This window comes from Leiobunum rupestre, chromosome 4 (assembly GCF_980474605.1).
Source record: "Leiobunum rupestre chromosome 4, qqLeiRupe1.1.hap1, whole genome shotgun sequence".
Lineage (NCBI taxonomy): Eukaryota > Metazoa > Arthropoda > Arachnida > Opiliones > Sclerosomatidae > Leiobunum > Leiobunum rupestre.
In genome coordinates, this window is record NC_143387.1 from 53698266 (window position 1) to 53714198 (window position 15933).

The window sequence follows — 15933 nt, forward strand, 5'->3', positions numbered from 1 at the left end:
GGGGGGTAAATACGGGAGCGATAACTAGCAGACAACCGGTATTTGTTCCGTATTCCTGTGGTACCACGTTTAAGCGACGCCTGTCGATTAGGCGAGAAAATACAAAATCATCACGTGACACGTCACACATGTTCGTGTTTGTAATCTTTTAGGTACTCTGACGTGATTCGCGAATATTTTGGCTGTGAGAATTTAAAATAAGGTAAATTTTTATTATAATTTTTAAATAAGTCAATTAATTCTTTCAAAACCCAAATAAAAAGCAGCAGATGATCAAAGGCTTAAGTATCTATCCGGTTTGTTGTGGTTGTCTTGTTATGGGAATATTCTGAGATTCTAAATTGTAAACAAAAGTAAATGGAATTTTGATGAAAAGGATGATTCTACCTTGGATTAATAATGATTCTACTAAAGGTATGTAGCTATTGTCCTTGAAATAAAATTAGCTTTGACAATTTAAGTCTGATGGCTTGACCCTTCATTTCTAGATTTTTGTCCTTCGCTAATTTGTGGAGTCTGAGCTTGCAATATAAATTAATAACTGTCTTAATGATGATGTTCGATTCCATCTTCAGCATCAAACATGTTCGTGGTGATCTGGTAAGATGTCCATGCCAACAATATTTCGTAATACAGCAAGTTCTAGTTCTTAGACTACATTTCTTTTATAGAGAGAGGAATATCTCTTCATAACAACTAAACAAAATTGGCTAAAAACCAAGGAGATCTTACTCAAATTTTGATAACATAATTAAACCTACACGAAATGATCCTTGGTCAAAATTTAAAGGTGAGAAGTTAGCATCACCGGTTTTTTCTATTTCACTTTCAACTGGATGTAATTTCTTTAAATTAAATAAAAAAATTATTTTGACTATTTTTACTTGTTTTAATTCTATGGAAACCAAACCAGAGTTGGAAAGGCTTTTGGTGTGACCCACCTTTTGCCATTTACAATTTGTATATCCCGTTCTAAAAAGTGATCATTACAAATTAAATCATGATTTGAATGTGTCGCGATTTACAGCAATTGTCCATTGAGAAAGTATTGTAGGTTTAGATAAGGGAAACCTATAGTTATAAAAAGATTTTAAATAAGAATGAATATTCATTGAAATAATATGATAGTTTAATCCTACTTATAAAGCGCCACTAAACTTAAGTGGCGCTTTGGACTAGGCGCCCACTGGCTCTCTGTTTCGTATCCGTCCTGCCTTCCAAAAGGCATTGTCTCCGTTACGAAGCAAAGGCTTGTGGAAGCCAGGACAGAGACGTTACGAGGAGTAGTGAGCGCTTGGCCTAGGCCATGTAGTACCTAACGCTTAGGAATATTTATCCGGTTTAAAATCAGACGCAAAAACTTTAGGGGTGAATTTGATAAACGGGTAGTACTTTTATGTTAGCTAACATGTTTCATAATTCGTTTTGGTGATTTTTTTATTAAAAAGTTATAGAAAAAGTGTTTTCTACTAAAAATCTTGTTTTTATTTGGTAAAAAAGGTTAATTTAGTGTTTTTATGCATTGCAATAACAAGTAAAACAATACCGGAAAAGGTTTCATTCCATAAGTAGGATTAAATTATCATATTATTTTTATGAATATTCATTCTTATTTAAAATCTTTTTATAACGAAACCTACAATACTTTCTCAATGGACAATTGCTGTAAATCGCGACACATTCAAATCATGATTTAATTTGTAATGATCACTTTTTAGAACGGGATATACAAATTGTAAATGGCAAAAGGTGGGTCACACCAAAAGCCATTCCAACTCTGGTTTGGTTTCCATCGAACATCATCATTAAGAAAGTTATTAATTTATATTGCAAGCTCAGACTCCACAAATTAGCGAAGGACAAAAATCTAGAAATGAAGGGTCAAGCCATCAAACTTAAATTGTCAAAGCTAATTTTATTTCAAGGACAATAGCTACATACCTTTAGTAGAATCATTATTAATCCAAGGTAGAATCATCCTTTTCATCAAAATTCCATTTACTTTTGTTTACAATTTAGAATCTCAGAATATTCCCATAACAAGCCATAACCACAACAAACCGGATAGATACTTAAGCCTTTGACAAAATATCATTTCGCAATTAGAATGTTTTTGTTTTTAATTATAAGATCATCTGCTGCTTTTTATTTGGGTTTTGAAAGAATTAATTGACTTATTTAAAAATTATAATAAAAATTTACCTTATTTTAAATTCTCACGGCCAAAATATTCGCGAATCACGTCAGAGTACCTAAAAGATTACAAACACGAACATGTGTGACGTGTCACGTGATGATTTTGTATTTTCTCGCCTAATCGACAGGCGTCGCTTAAACGTGGTACCACAGGAATACGGAACAAATACCGGTTGTCTGCTAGTTATCGCTCCCGTATATTTTTGGCAAATCAAACTCCGCGTAAGGTGTCTATTTCTTTATTATGTCTATGGTCGGACGTTAACAGACCGTACAGACCATAGATATAAGAAATGTATATAAAGGTCTAGATAAATTTCGGGGCGTCTAAGCCTAACATAAAATACGGAATTGACACCTAGCAGACACCGAGGAAGGCACGTGACCAAGAGCGCGAGCTCTCTTAGCATTTTAGTACTAAGTGCTTGACCTTTCCGCAGGCGGTAGTCTTTAGACACCATCTGTTGGTGACTTTTAGTATCATTTTTAAGCAGGAGACAATGGCTCTCGCGACGATAGCACGAGCTTTCTTACCGATAGATAGCGTCTTATAAGGATAGCCTGCAGAAATTACGCGTTTCTGCTAGCTGTCATCTCCGTATCAGCCTTGGAAATAAGGATTTTTTTTAAACTGGTCCTTATGACCAGTGACCCCCTAGCATATGAATTATTAAACTAGTCCTTATGACCAGTGACCCCCTAGCTTATGAATTATTAAACTGGTCTTATATAAAATGTTCCAATGTCATTTATAAGCGTAAAAAAACCTATACTACATGTTTAGAAGTTAGATTATGTTGGTAACATTAACTTTACACGTATTCAAAATAGTTAACTTTATTTTATGAGTACCACAAGAATAGTACAATATAGTACTATCTCACCTAAGACTACTACCATAGCCTAGAAGACCCTCGTAATTTATCGTATTATCTCTCTTTCTCTAGGCCCCGTAACTCCAGAGTCCCCGGTCCGTTACCGCGTAGCCAGGTAGCCTACCGTACTCGGGGGAAAGCGAGACTAGAGGATTGAGGCATTAAATTTAGAGTCCATGATTGAGGGTTTGAGGCCAGAGGGGGGTTAGACAGTTCGACTCGTTCGAGGGATGCGAGCGAAGGGACTCTAACATATAGGATCCTTGAATCTACATAAAACCTCGACGTGCGGCCGCGGCGGTAGTAAGCGGAGTCGCTATACATAGAAATCCAGTCAATAGGGAAATCAAAATTGATATAAACCTTGGATTAATAGGTCATCTCCCATTATTTGGAATGGACGCTTCAATAAAAGATACTTGGTTTCTACTCCCCTCTCCAAATTTATCTGGGAAGAAGCTATTTCCGGTCGGTCGGTTAAACGGTTAGAATGGCTAGCCAAAAAGTCATATTTAAGCCAATGGGAGCCGCGTTTTTGCCCTCATGAGAATTTTGCGTCAGATAAGAAACGCGTCGGCTCACGTGTATAAGGAACATACTAATGTTAATTTTCAATAATATATTTTAAGGTAAAATATATAATGTTACTAAAACTAAGTATAAGAAGATAATATTGTTATTATTATCATCCTCTTATGGTATAAATAATTAAAACTATATGTCATATTTTTATAATACAGGGCAATTTTAAAGCTTCTCGTGTAGGCAGAGTTAATTCATTTCGTTTAAAATTATCTTTTGGAAAAAGATGAAAACTCATTCATTTAGAACTAAACATATTACTTTTGCAGTACGGTATGCAAAAAGTGTTTCCTTTTAACCAGGTAACGTTTTTGGCATGTTAAGGCTTAGCAAAAAACCGATGTTACGTTCGAGAAAGTTTCCAGCTTTCTAATATTTCAACAAGCACTATATTAATAATAACTTATGAGTCCTGCCTGTCGGAAATATTACTTCTTGGCAATTTCTGGGAAGATGTTTTATTTAAGCGCCTATTATTAAACTGGTCACCTTCTGTTTTTTTGTTATTATTTCAAATTAATAAACTGGACACGGTGACCAGTGACCCCCCAAATTTTGAAAAATAAACTGGTCTGAGCAATTAATTAACTGGTCTTTGACCACCTGACCACCGTTATTTCCAAGGCTGCTCCGTATTCACTCCCTTTGAAATATTTTATCTAGACCTTTATATACGTTTCCTATATCTATGGTACAGACGCCAAATGTCCGGTTTGTCCATGGTTTGTCTAGAGCCTATGGACGATCCTAGGGATGTCAGCTGGATTTTTAATAGTTCATCTGGGGTTTTATTTTGGATTAATTTTGCGCCAGCAACGACGTCTTAGGGACGTTAATTACTATTTAATGTTAAAAATATTTTATTCACAGTAAATTTAAAATTTTCAGTGAAACTTTATTTAATAATTTAAAATAGGAAATACATACAATTGTGAATTACAAAAAATATTGCAAACCATACATATTTTCTGCTATTTTAACTTTGAAAGCTATATATTCATTAATACATTTCAATAAATTTGAGCTTTATAAATTTGAGCTTTATAAATTTGAGCTTTAAGTGAACCCTTGACTGAGAGTGAAAAATAATAAAATGTAATGGGCCAAAGTGAACCACCCCAAAACTTACTTTTGGAGTTACAATTTGACTAAATAAACTACTGCTTTATGAATTAGGACTTAATGTAAACCCTTGAATGAGATTGAACAATAATATAACCTAAAAGCAAAATAATAAAAAGTTATGGCCAAAATTTACTTTGAAAACAGTGATTGTTCCGCTACTTTTCAAGGAGACCACCTCAAAACTTACTTTTGTAGTTACAATTTGACTAAATAAACTACTGCTTTATGAATTAGGGCTTTAAGTGAACCCTTGAATAAAAGCTAAATAATAAAAAGTTATTGGCCAAAATGTACTTTGAAAACAGCGAATCATCCGTTCCTTTCAACGCAGCTTAACCAAATAAACCATCAACTTTAATAAAAATGTTTAGTAATAATAGTTAGTACTATGTGATAGCTAACATTAAATATGTAAAAACTATTCGATCCAGAATGGTTAATTATTATATAAGAAAGTTGTATAATTTAGCTATTACCGTATACGTACAGGGGTGCAAAGGCTTAAGGTTTTAAATGTTGATTACAATTAATTTACACAAGATTATGGTTATTTTATTTTTTTAAATAATTCTTTATGTATAATTTAATGCACCACAACCAAATTTATTTACAAATAATACGTTTATTAACACTGAGAAGATTTAAAACTTTTAAGGCGGTACCGACCAAAAATTTTATTTTCAAACTTTGGAACAGGGTTGCTCATGAACTTCCCAGCCGATAAGTAAAGCCGTCATGTCAAAAATGTTTCAATAAAGCAAAGCCTTCGGTAGGATTTTACCTACTGTCGAGTAAACCATGCAATGTATCGCGATTATGAAGTGTTTTATATTTTAAGTGGACAGTAATAACAAACTCGTTAAGCTATCGCTAGCCTCCCTAATACTGAATCTTGGGCATGAAAATCGCTTAAAATTTAAAAGTGAACAAAAAAGCTTACGTTTTTGATAGCATTAATAGTGCTTTCAAAGTCTATGGAGAAGCATGTTGGCCCCTTATTAAGATTCCACTATCGTGGAAGATTCCACGATCGTGGAATCTTAATAACATTCCCCCCGTTGTTCTTGTAGAAGTGTAGGAGTACGATGCTCAATGCTCTACATTAATTGCCGAGGCACTTGTAACTCAGACAACTGCAGGGTTGAAACACCGGATATTAGGGACTCAGACGTCCAAGATGAAGAATGATGAGGCAAGCGTTATTTAGTGCTACCAATAAAGTTAATTAACCTATTTTAAGTGATGTTTATCTCACCAATTTACCAAGAAACAACTGATAAAATCAAATAGTTAAACAATTCTTCAATATTTTTCCGAATTATAACCCCTTCCTATATGTAAACCAAGGGGTAAGACAGTCTCAGATAATCTGTACACCGAGTTCGTGCATTTAGCACTGTTAAAGGTACATATTTTCAAGAGTTCGCGAGTTCCATTTAGCACTGTCAAAGGTACGGCAGTGTACACCGAGTTCGCAGAGTGTCTTACCCCTCGATGTAAACTAATTCTAAGATTGAAGTTACTCTTTTAAAATAAAATATGTTTTGAGTGTAAGACGGTCATCTATCACTATAAATCGTACTCATAGAAAGGGAGGAGGGTGTGCGTTTAAACATAATTGCTTGTGTAATTAAGGTATAATTAAAATAAAGCTATCACGGTACGTAATTAGGAACGGTAAGTAAAAAAAATTAAAGTACTATAGCTTTGCGTTAGAGAAACATTTTCCCGGTTTTTGTCACATAACGGAGATAAGAAACGGCCACATAGGCCCCTTCACTTGCATCCGTGAAGGTGTTCAAACTGATTTCCTTAAATTCTACGTCGTTTAGTCCAGAAAAGTAATGTCTTGGGATTGCGAGTGTACTTAAACTAGATAGTTCGTTGCACCAACATTGAAATCTTGCAGCTGTCTCAGGTGGTAGAGGGTGGTCCCATTTTACACCGGTTTCCCAGAGGAGTTGAAAAATAATTTTTACTCTGATGGTATATGGCGAAAGAAACCCAATTGGGTCAAATATTCGGGAGACTGTTCGCAATACGTGTCTTTTGGTGATATTTTTGTCTTTAGTGAGCGCTGAGATTGAGTTTAAATCAAGCTTAAAGGTATCTGGCTTCGGGTTCCATATTAAGCTTAGAACCTTGAGGGTTTCGGGTGACTGACTAATTTCCATGGGTAGAGAAACTTCGTGACCTTGGTCCAAATCCTTGCGCCATTCCTTTTCCAGTTCCTGAGAATTAGACACCCATTTACGTAGGTTCATACCTGCTAATTTAATTATGCGGTGTGCCTCGTGAGAAAGCTCTAAAGTCTTGGCGACCGTCGAATCACCGGACGTAAAGTCGTCGACGTATAAATCTGCTCTAAGTTTGGTACAAACGTCGGGTTGTTCATCTTCATATTGTCGAATATGATGCCTCAGAATTCCAGTCAGGAGAAAGGGGCTTGAAGTTATTCCAAAGGGTACTCGGGCTATTCTCATAACTTGGAAGTCGTAATCAAGGTCGTCTGTGGGCCATAGGAATCGTAAAGCATCACGATCAGAAGGCTCGAGTGAAAATTGAAGGAATGCCTTCTCTATGTCTGCCACGCAAGTGATGGCGTAACTTCGAAAGCGCAAAAGAACGCTCAATAATTCAGGGTTGAGGTTTGGTCCTGCGGCTAAACAATTGTTCAGGCTTGGCGAACCCTCTACAAATGACGAACCGTCGTAAACAATGCGAAGACTTGTAGTTTGTTTATCAGGACGAATCACAGGATGATGTGGAAGATAAAAGTGCGTATTTTGGTTACCTAATTCTTCTTTGGGTATTATTTCGATAACTGCCTTTTCAAGCTGATCGCGAATGATTTATCGATCTCGTTTCAAGAGAGTCGGATCTCTGCGAAACCTCCCTACTAGTTGTAAGGCTCGTCGATCAGCATTTTGGTAATTGTCTTTTAATTCGTCACGGTTTTCTCTCCATGGGAGGCGAACTTGATAGCGTTTGCAGATCTTGACTATGGACTTTTCAAAGTTCTCGAGAGTGTGATCGTCGGTTACTACGGAATTACTAACGTCGGTTATTCCCATTGTATCTAGATCCCAGAAGGTCTTCAATTGAGCTGATATCTGTTGCTCGTCAGTTGACGTTACAGCTTTAAGGGCAGCGATGTTATGGACTATCGCTGCGAATTCGGATGTTTCGGTCGGGCCTTGTACTGTCCACCCGAAAATAGTTTCTGACGCGACCAAGGAAGATGTTATTCGGTGATACTTTCCCGAGGAAATGCGCCAAATCCGTCAGACGCTAAAAGGAAATCTATTTCAGTAAGTTCTGTTGAATCGTCCGCTAATTGAAGTCCGTGGGTTTCCATATAGTCGATGATTTGTTCATCCGGTACAGAAATTTGAGCGCTGCTTCTATACAGAATTTCGATGGCTTCTATAGTAATCATTTTTAACGGATTGTTTCGGTTCTGTATTTGTAATTCAACTCTGCGTCGAGAGCTTATAACTGGTGCTGGGTCCCTAAATGTGAAAATTCCAAGTCGTTCTTTTCCTATCACCTTGAGGTTGAGGCTTCGGGAGATGGACTCTTTGACGAAAGTTCTTTGAGCTCCACCGTCGATGAGGCATCGCACGTGTCGCGATGATTCAGGCTTCTCGCCGTCGCGGAGAAGGGCTCGGTCGGTTTGAAGGAACACTGTTCTTCCGGCCGATCGCTTCGGGCTCAAGATTGACGTTAGCGTAGACGCTTCTTCTCTAAACTTGGTTTCGGTGTCTGAAGATTCACTATTGGCGGGATTCTCTTGATCATTGCGCGAATTGATCTCCCTTTTCCATCTCTCTGACGCGCTAAGTAAAAAAAAATTAAGTACTATAGCTTTGCGTTAGAGAAACAAATTGTGGGATAATAAGATGGTTGAAAAACAGAATACCAAAAAGAAGTTTGAAATCAAATTGTGTTCCTTCCATAAACTTGTCATTTAAAGATTTGCCCTGCCAGTCAACATTAGCTTTAGCAAGATGCTCACGAGATAGTACCCACTAAAATATTACAGAAAAACTTAGTTCAGGATTAATCATCACAAGCCAAAGAAACGCCCAATGACGGAATTAACCGAAATATCAATTAACGAAGAATTTCCAAAGTATTCTTTGTCAGAATATGTCACCCATTAACGGTTCTAGTCAATCAACCACACCTACAGAAAAAACCTCGGATGATTTATGCGACAAAGATATCACCGGATTCTGAAGCCAATGGAATTTTACAATAGGTACCCAAGTATTAGTTTAAATTGTAACCATAACTATAATATTCCATCTTGGGTAGAACATCTTAGTTACGAAGCCTTAACCATGCCAAGTTTTGATTTTAAAAATGACTCAATTAAATTTCAATTAATTTCACAAAAGAGGAGAAAGAGGAACAAATAAATTATTACTAAGTGGTGGAAAGGGAGTTATAAATTACCTGACCAATGAACTTCTGCCATTATTTTCCAAATATCCAAGAGATACGGTTTTTTTGTTACTTAAAAATGAGGACTCTAACCAGAATGAAATATTTAAATTCCAAAACTATTGCTGAGACCCAAGACAGGAAAAAAGATAAGATAACTAAAAAAATAAGTAGTTAGTTTTAAAAATAAGCTGCCTTTTTTGTTCAGTTGAAAGATTTAAACGAAACAAAATATTCTTTTTTTATGAATTTCAAAATGTTACTTTTTTAATAAATTTCAAAATGTGCCTTTTTAATATCAAAATGTTCCTATTTTTTGATTTTAAGAAAAGTTTTAGTAAAAAATATAGTTCTTACTTCTGACCTCGTCCAACCATTATAATTGAAATTCCCAAAAATAATTCCAACGTATTTATATTTTTTGACATACTCCCAAGATTATGCAATTCCACCCCATTTATGATTTATGCACAGTTTTTACCTCACCTGTCTGTGGGTCTGTCTGTCAGTCAGGCCTGCGAACGCGTTCGCATTTTCGGGGCAAAGGGTAAGCATTGCGTACGCAGTTTCTTGGATCACTGTCGTTTTAGCAGTTTAAAGGTTGGCAAAACCACCGTGTGACGGTAAGCGTTAACGGCTAACGGCTAAATTTGCGATTACGTTACGTGTGGTTGCATTTGTTTTTCGTTAACGCTCACCGTCGCGCCAGTTGCGTTCTCTCCAACTCCTTCTTATTATTTGACTTTGGGACGGACCGAGTGCTGAGTGTTATGGCAACCTCTCAACGTCCAATGGCAGGGTTTCCACCAACTGATCACGGTATTCGTCTTAGTATCAATTGCGATCGCATCGGGCGGGTTTCGAACCCGAGACCGCCTGCTTGACGGGCGTTCTACCACAGAACCACCGACGCTTATTACGCTTCATTGAAAATTAGCTTTATCGGAAGCGTATTTAATAGAGTATGAAATTTTGGTTTAATTGATCTTATATTTTTATCTTTGGTTTTTTGAGATTATTTTGTTTAAACGAAAACGTCCAGTTTTGGAGGAGACTTTATAGTGTGTAGGTCGTGTTGTTTAGTTTATCCGGTTTCATGATAATAACGTCGAAAATTCCTGTTTTTTAATGGTAAGGTGTCGCACTAACTATTCCGTCTACGGTCATTTATTGATATACGAGCTGTGGTTTAGTCAAGTGGCTTTCTGTAATTTGTGAGGGTAAGTTTTTCGCTTCTTGTTAATACATTTTTTATTGGTGTGGATATTTGGACATCTACGATTCCTAATGCAGTCATTGATTTCCTGGGTGTGCGAGTCATTATATGATATTGGAAATTGGATGGTATTGGTCTTTTTCATGCGGTATGTGCCACAACGTCAACAGGAAGTTTACGAGTCGTCCACTACCATCTTCATCAAGGGCGAGTGTTGAAATAAAATGAGCGTTAAAGATGCGGCAAGTATTTCGTAAGCGAGAAAAATACAAATACCCTCTGTAGATATTTATTTCATTAAAATTTGCTTTGTATTATTTAGTGATAAACTTGTTCTGTAAATAGGGTTAAATTCAATTGTGCATTGTTTTAGTAAGTCTAACTCGCTGTTGTAACTACTTAATTTATAATATTCTGAATAAATTAAACTCGGTTGTTTCGTCTCAACTATTTAAATTAAAATTAAAATTTTATAATGGGCAGTGATTGAACCGAGATTACGTTTTTAGTAAATAACTCTGAATTGCGGAGATATCTTTAATGGTCATCTCGAGAAATTAATACCACTAGGGACCATTCTTCCGAGGAGAGGTATATTTTGGCTTGCCAACTTGTTTTTATTAACGAAGGACAGACAAACTACACGGTACTTAGAAGATACCCTTCTCTCCGTGTCTACGGGAAAACCGTCAACCAGCTACGTCACTCGCGCGAGAAAGAGAGCTTGAAAGTTTTCTCAAAAGGAACGCCGGGCAAAAACGCGAATGCGCTCCCCTTTTAGCGGCGGTACAATTTAAATTTCCAGAAGGCGAATGTATTTATTCAATATTTACTTATTTATTTATCATTGACATCAAATAAACACTTTCAACAAACAATGATAGTGGTAAAGGTGTTGTAAACGCGGAAATATAAGTAAAGTGGGACATATAACCAAAGATAATTTAAAATCGTAAGAGTTTAAATTATCTTTGATAGAACGAAGGTGCTCCCTAACTGGCGAATTAATTTATCTCACTTGTAGGACTCATCAAAGGGTTCCAACCAGTGGCGTAAGCGTTGAGACGTGCACCCCCCTCAGCAATATGTACAATGTGATACATATTTTTTCGTTGCCGAAATTTAAGAAAAGTTGTAATTCTAGTTTCAATGAAACTCGAGCAACGCTTTACAGGGCCACGTCGTCGGCAAAGATATATAAAGCTTGTTTTAAACTAGCGCGCGTCATAATGTTATTTTCTTAACGCGCGTAAAAACGTTTGAACGTTTCAAAGCTGAGAAACGCGTCGTTGCGCGCGCCAGTGGAAAACAAGCTTAAGGTAGAGGTGATGCCGTCTAGGAACAACAAACACAAGGAGAACGCAGCTAGCCTTTAAACAAGCTAATGCAGTGTGTTGTACAAATTTCATTGGACAAACCTTTACGCCGAATGTTTTCCAGGCTATATACCCATACAGAGCCTGGGTGATAGCAAATGTTATGAATGAGATTTGTCGATACTCGTCGGGATCATCCAACCTTGGAGGAGAGAAGGGGTTCCTGGAGGGGAAAATATGAAAACCATAGCTCGGGACGTTATTTTTTTTGGTCGGAATCTCGTTAAATGCTGCCACCATTGAGGGGAATTTGGAACTATATATTACTTTTTCCTATTTGACCTTGACCAAAGAATATAAAGCCTCAGGAATGGAAGGATTTATATTATTGGCCGCGTGTTTTGGCTGCTCTAGAAACTTCCGGCAAAGCAAATCAGAGTAACCGGAAACGGTTAACGCAAGCCGGTCTCTCTTTAAAAACGAGAGGCGCAAAAGTTCCACTAGACGGAGCTACACCTTCCATTCCTGGGGCTTTATATTCTTTGCCTTGACCGACAACACAGATCGCGACTAGCAAGTTTATTAGAATGTTGATCGGAATGTTTTATACAGTTTTTGATAACGTTATAAACTTAAAACGGAAGATGAAATATTTTTTAAAGTCGGTTGTTTATCAAGAGCATAATTACAACTGTATTTCCATTTTTGTTTACTTCAAATTAAAACAAAAACTGGTCGCTCATCACGCGTAACATCAATATCCTCAATTGGTTTTTGAGATGGATATGGATATGGGTTTTCTTGGGTTGGGCCTCGTTTATCAATGAAATGCAAATTGCAAACATAATGATGTTTTTTTAAAGTTGATGCAGTAATGGAGTTTCGGTTAATACTAAAAATCCATTTTTGGGTGAGCTCTAACTTAGCATTTCTCTTTCCGGGTTTAGGTACTGGACAAAAAGTTATATTCTTGTGAAATCTTGAATCACTTCTACACTCTATATAACAACAATACTCTCCCATAATAATGAATTAATTGTAAAAGTTTTAATATTTAAACTAACGCGTAAAAGACCGTTGGGCATTCCTAAGCCTTGTGTGATCTAAAAACGTCTTCTAAACGTGCAGACGACTAATTCGAATATTTTAATAAATTTATCCACCGCTAGATGCGACTAAAAACCTAAGTCCAACCAAAAATTACCGCCCCCTGCCTTCCCCCTGTCCCGCGCTCGGGTACCTATCGCCTATGCTCTTGGTATTTTATTTTCCCCTCCCGGAACCCCTTCTCTCCTCCAAGATCCAACGGTCACCCTTAGGCACGTATCCAGTCCTTGGGAAGCTCAACCGTTGAGAGGGAGCAGTCGCCGTTACGCATATTTTCCCCGATAGATGGCTAGGAAGTAGAGTGTTTCGTTCTTGCTAACGAAATTACTCAGCACCGAAACGTTCCTTTTAAAGGGAATAGAACCTAAAACGCGTTCTTTATGGAAGACCCCATCAATTTCCTTTATTCCCTTCACAATCAGTGATTATCAGCGCCGCAAGTGTGAAAAGCCATGGGAGGCAGCGGACAATATTGGAACCCTCGGAGGGCGACAGAAATACCAGAGGTTATATTCCCTTTAATTAGTTCAAGATTGTATTGTTTATGTAAGAAATCGTTCTACCATCTTTGCTACTGATAACTTCATAAAAGGATCAAGTGAGTAGGAACGTTCTGGATTTAAGTGGTAAAAAATCACTTGGCGTCTACTACCGTTTAAAAGCTCTATGAACCTGGTTGACCCCTAAATAATTAGCAAGCAATATAATTTTTCAACGAGCACACACCCGTGAACGTTTATTAGGTGGTAAGTGTTATCATAAGTTATAAATCTACACCTTCTAGTGGCTTCGTCCTCAACTAGGAATTTTATAACATATTTCAGGTGAGGCATCGTCACTGCCCACAAGAGTTTCCGGGGTCTATGAAAATCGTGAATTTATCGTGTTGTTTTCATTAATTTAGGTTAAGTTAAATTAGTGTACACTCTGTTTGAAAAGTCTTCGACAGCTGAAATTTTTGCCCTCTTTTTAATTCTGCTAGAAAACTATAATAGATAGATCGATGAAACCAATTGCAACTTTTATTTATTTTCCAATATCTTTCGTTATTTATCGGTTTCGTCCGATAAAAATTAATAGTTTGGCGGGAACCGTCGAAACTCATTTTTGACAACTGTTTAAATATTGGTTCTACGGCACTGACTCACGCGTTTTTGAATTCACAATGGTCGGTTCATATTTAGAAAGTGGAAAAATTATCCCTCTACAAAAAACGGTTGAGAAGTTATCGCGTTTCCAAATTGTCATCGAAGTTGCGTTATTTATAATCGCTTGATGAATTTTAGGTGTTTCCTAGTTTCGAGGAAAGTTTGGAAACGCTATAACTTCTCAACCGTTGGTTGTAGAGGGATAATTTTTCCATTTTCTAAATATGAATTGACCATTGTGAATTCAAAAACGCACGAGTCAGTGCCGTAGAACCAATATTTAAAAAGTTGTCAAAAATGAGTTTTGACGGTTCCCGCCAAACTATTAATTTTTGGCGGACGAAACCAATAAATAACGAAAGATATTGGAAAATAAATAAAAGTTGCAATTGGTTTCATCGAACTATCTATTATAGTTTTTTAGCAGAATTAAAAAGAGGGCAAAAATTTCAGCTGTCGAAGACTTTTCAAACAGAGTGTACTTTGGGTGCGTCAAAATTCCAAGAAGGTGTTTTTCAGGATAATTCGTTCTTCTCAAAATGGCAACTAACGGGGATCCCTCGAACCAAGTGAGAATCCTTTGAGGCGTTCTCACTCTTCTCAAGAGAACTAGTGAGAAGAGATGACGTCACATCCTGTGAGAAAGACCGTCGAAATTCTGAGAATTGAGGATTCTCACTTTCACGCGCCCATGGTTGCTTTAGGATTTTTGACCAATGAAATTGAGAACCGTTGCTAGTACGTTAAGTGACACGTCGCACAAGGCATGCGCGGACGTTTTAAAACTTGCAACGACGGATATAAACGAACTTACCGCTGTGTTTAATTATCAGAAAATGTTCCTCTTTAATTACTGTACTGCTAAGGCTTACGGGGAGATGAAAACTCTTTCGAAAGTAAAAATAACGCCTACTTTGCCAAAATACAAAATAATGATCACTTATTCAACTTATTGAATCGGAGTTACTCATTTTCAAACGCGTATGTGTGGGATTTCTCGTCTTCGAGCTAAAATTCTCGAGTATCTGAAAGCTAAGCGCAAATACTTTAAGGATAATTTTTTTAAACAAAAGTGGCAATCCCAAGAGAAAAGGTGGGACCTGCAGCAATTTGCGACGACCTGTCCAACCTGCACCTGCCAAGTTTCTAACCTATACCACCTGCAACCTGCAATTTTTCCTAAAACCAATGATTTACCCAACCTGCACCTGTAGGCTATTTCACCTGTCCAACCTGCAACCTGCGCAGGTAACCTGCATATCACCTGCAGAAATACTAAAAAAGACATATGTAGAGAAGTATTAATATATATTTTATTGAAGTAAATGCTAAAGAGTAAGCAAGTACATTAGTTCAATCATTTAAACGTCTTTTTATATTTATTGTAATATTATCCGAGTCTGGGATATTATTTTAATATTAAATATTAACTGGTCTGTTAAACACTTGACGTCTTAACCTACAAAGAAAATAATCAACCAACGTCACCGGCACCGTAGAAATTTAATTCTTGGTCTCCAAAATAAAACGAGTGACGAGACTAGAGTGTCAAAAACAACACCAGCTTTCGAAAAATGATATTAAGTCGAGGCGCGCCACCGCGTGGAGAGTTAGAGACCGGAGACTGGAGCTGGCGCAAGGTTCGTCGAGAGAGTAAGAGAAAACGTAATCCGAGAAGCAACACATTTCCAGTCTCCCCGCGGTTATTTTAGCGAGGACCCTAACCAGGTCACAACATAGTATAAATATTGCATACTCGTTTTCTTAGTTAGATGTTGCGGTAAAGGGGACATTTCGTATATATGGCAGGTTGGCAGGTAAACCTGCAAATCTGCGATAACATGATCTACCCAACCTGTATCTGCCACTCTTTTCACCTGTCCAACCTGCAACCTGCAAAAAAAATTCTACCGTGATCT

General features: G+C 37.1%; 1 protein-coding gene across 1 annotated transcript; it reads right to left on the reverse strand.

The window, feature by feature from the left end:
* Nucleotides 1-6753: 6753 nt before the first annotated feature.
* On the reverse strand, nucleotides 6754-9604 carry LOC149948283 (uncharacterized). The gene is made up of 5 exons (XM_090171053.1): nucleotides 9585-9604; nucleotides 8037-8617; nucleotides 7679-7980; nucleotides 6920-7615; nucleotides 6754-6843 (listed from the first exon to the last, which is right to left on the reverse strand). The coding sequence occupies exons 1-5, from the start codon at nucleotides 9602-9604 to the stop codon at nucleotides 6754-6756; spliced, it is 1689 nt and encodes a 562-aa protein (XP_090027179.1).
* Between the last annotated feature and the right edge of the window lie 6329 nt (nucleotides 9605-15933).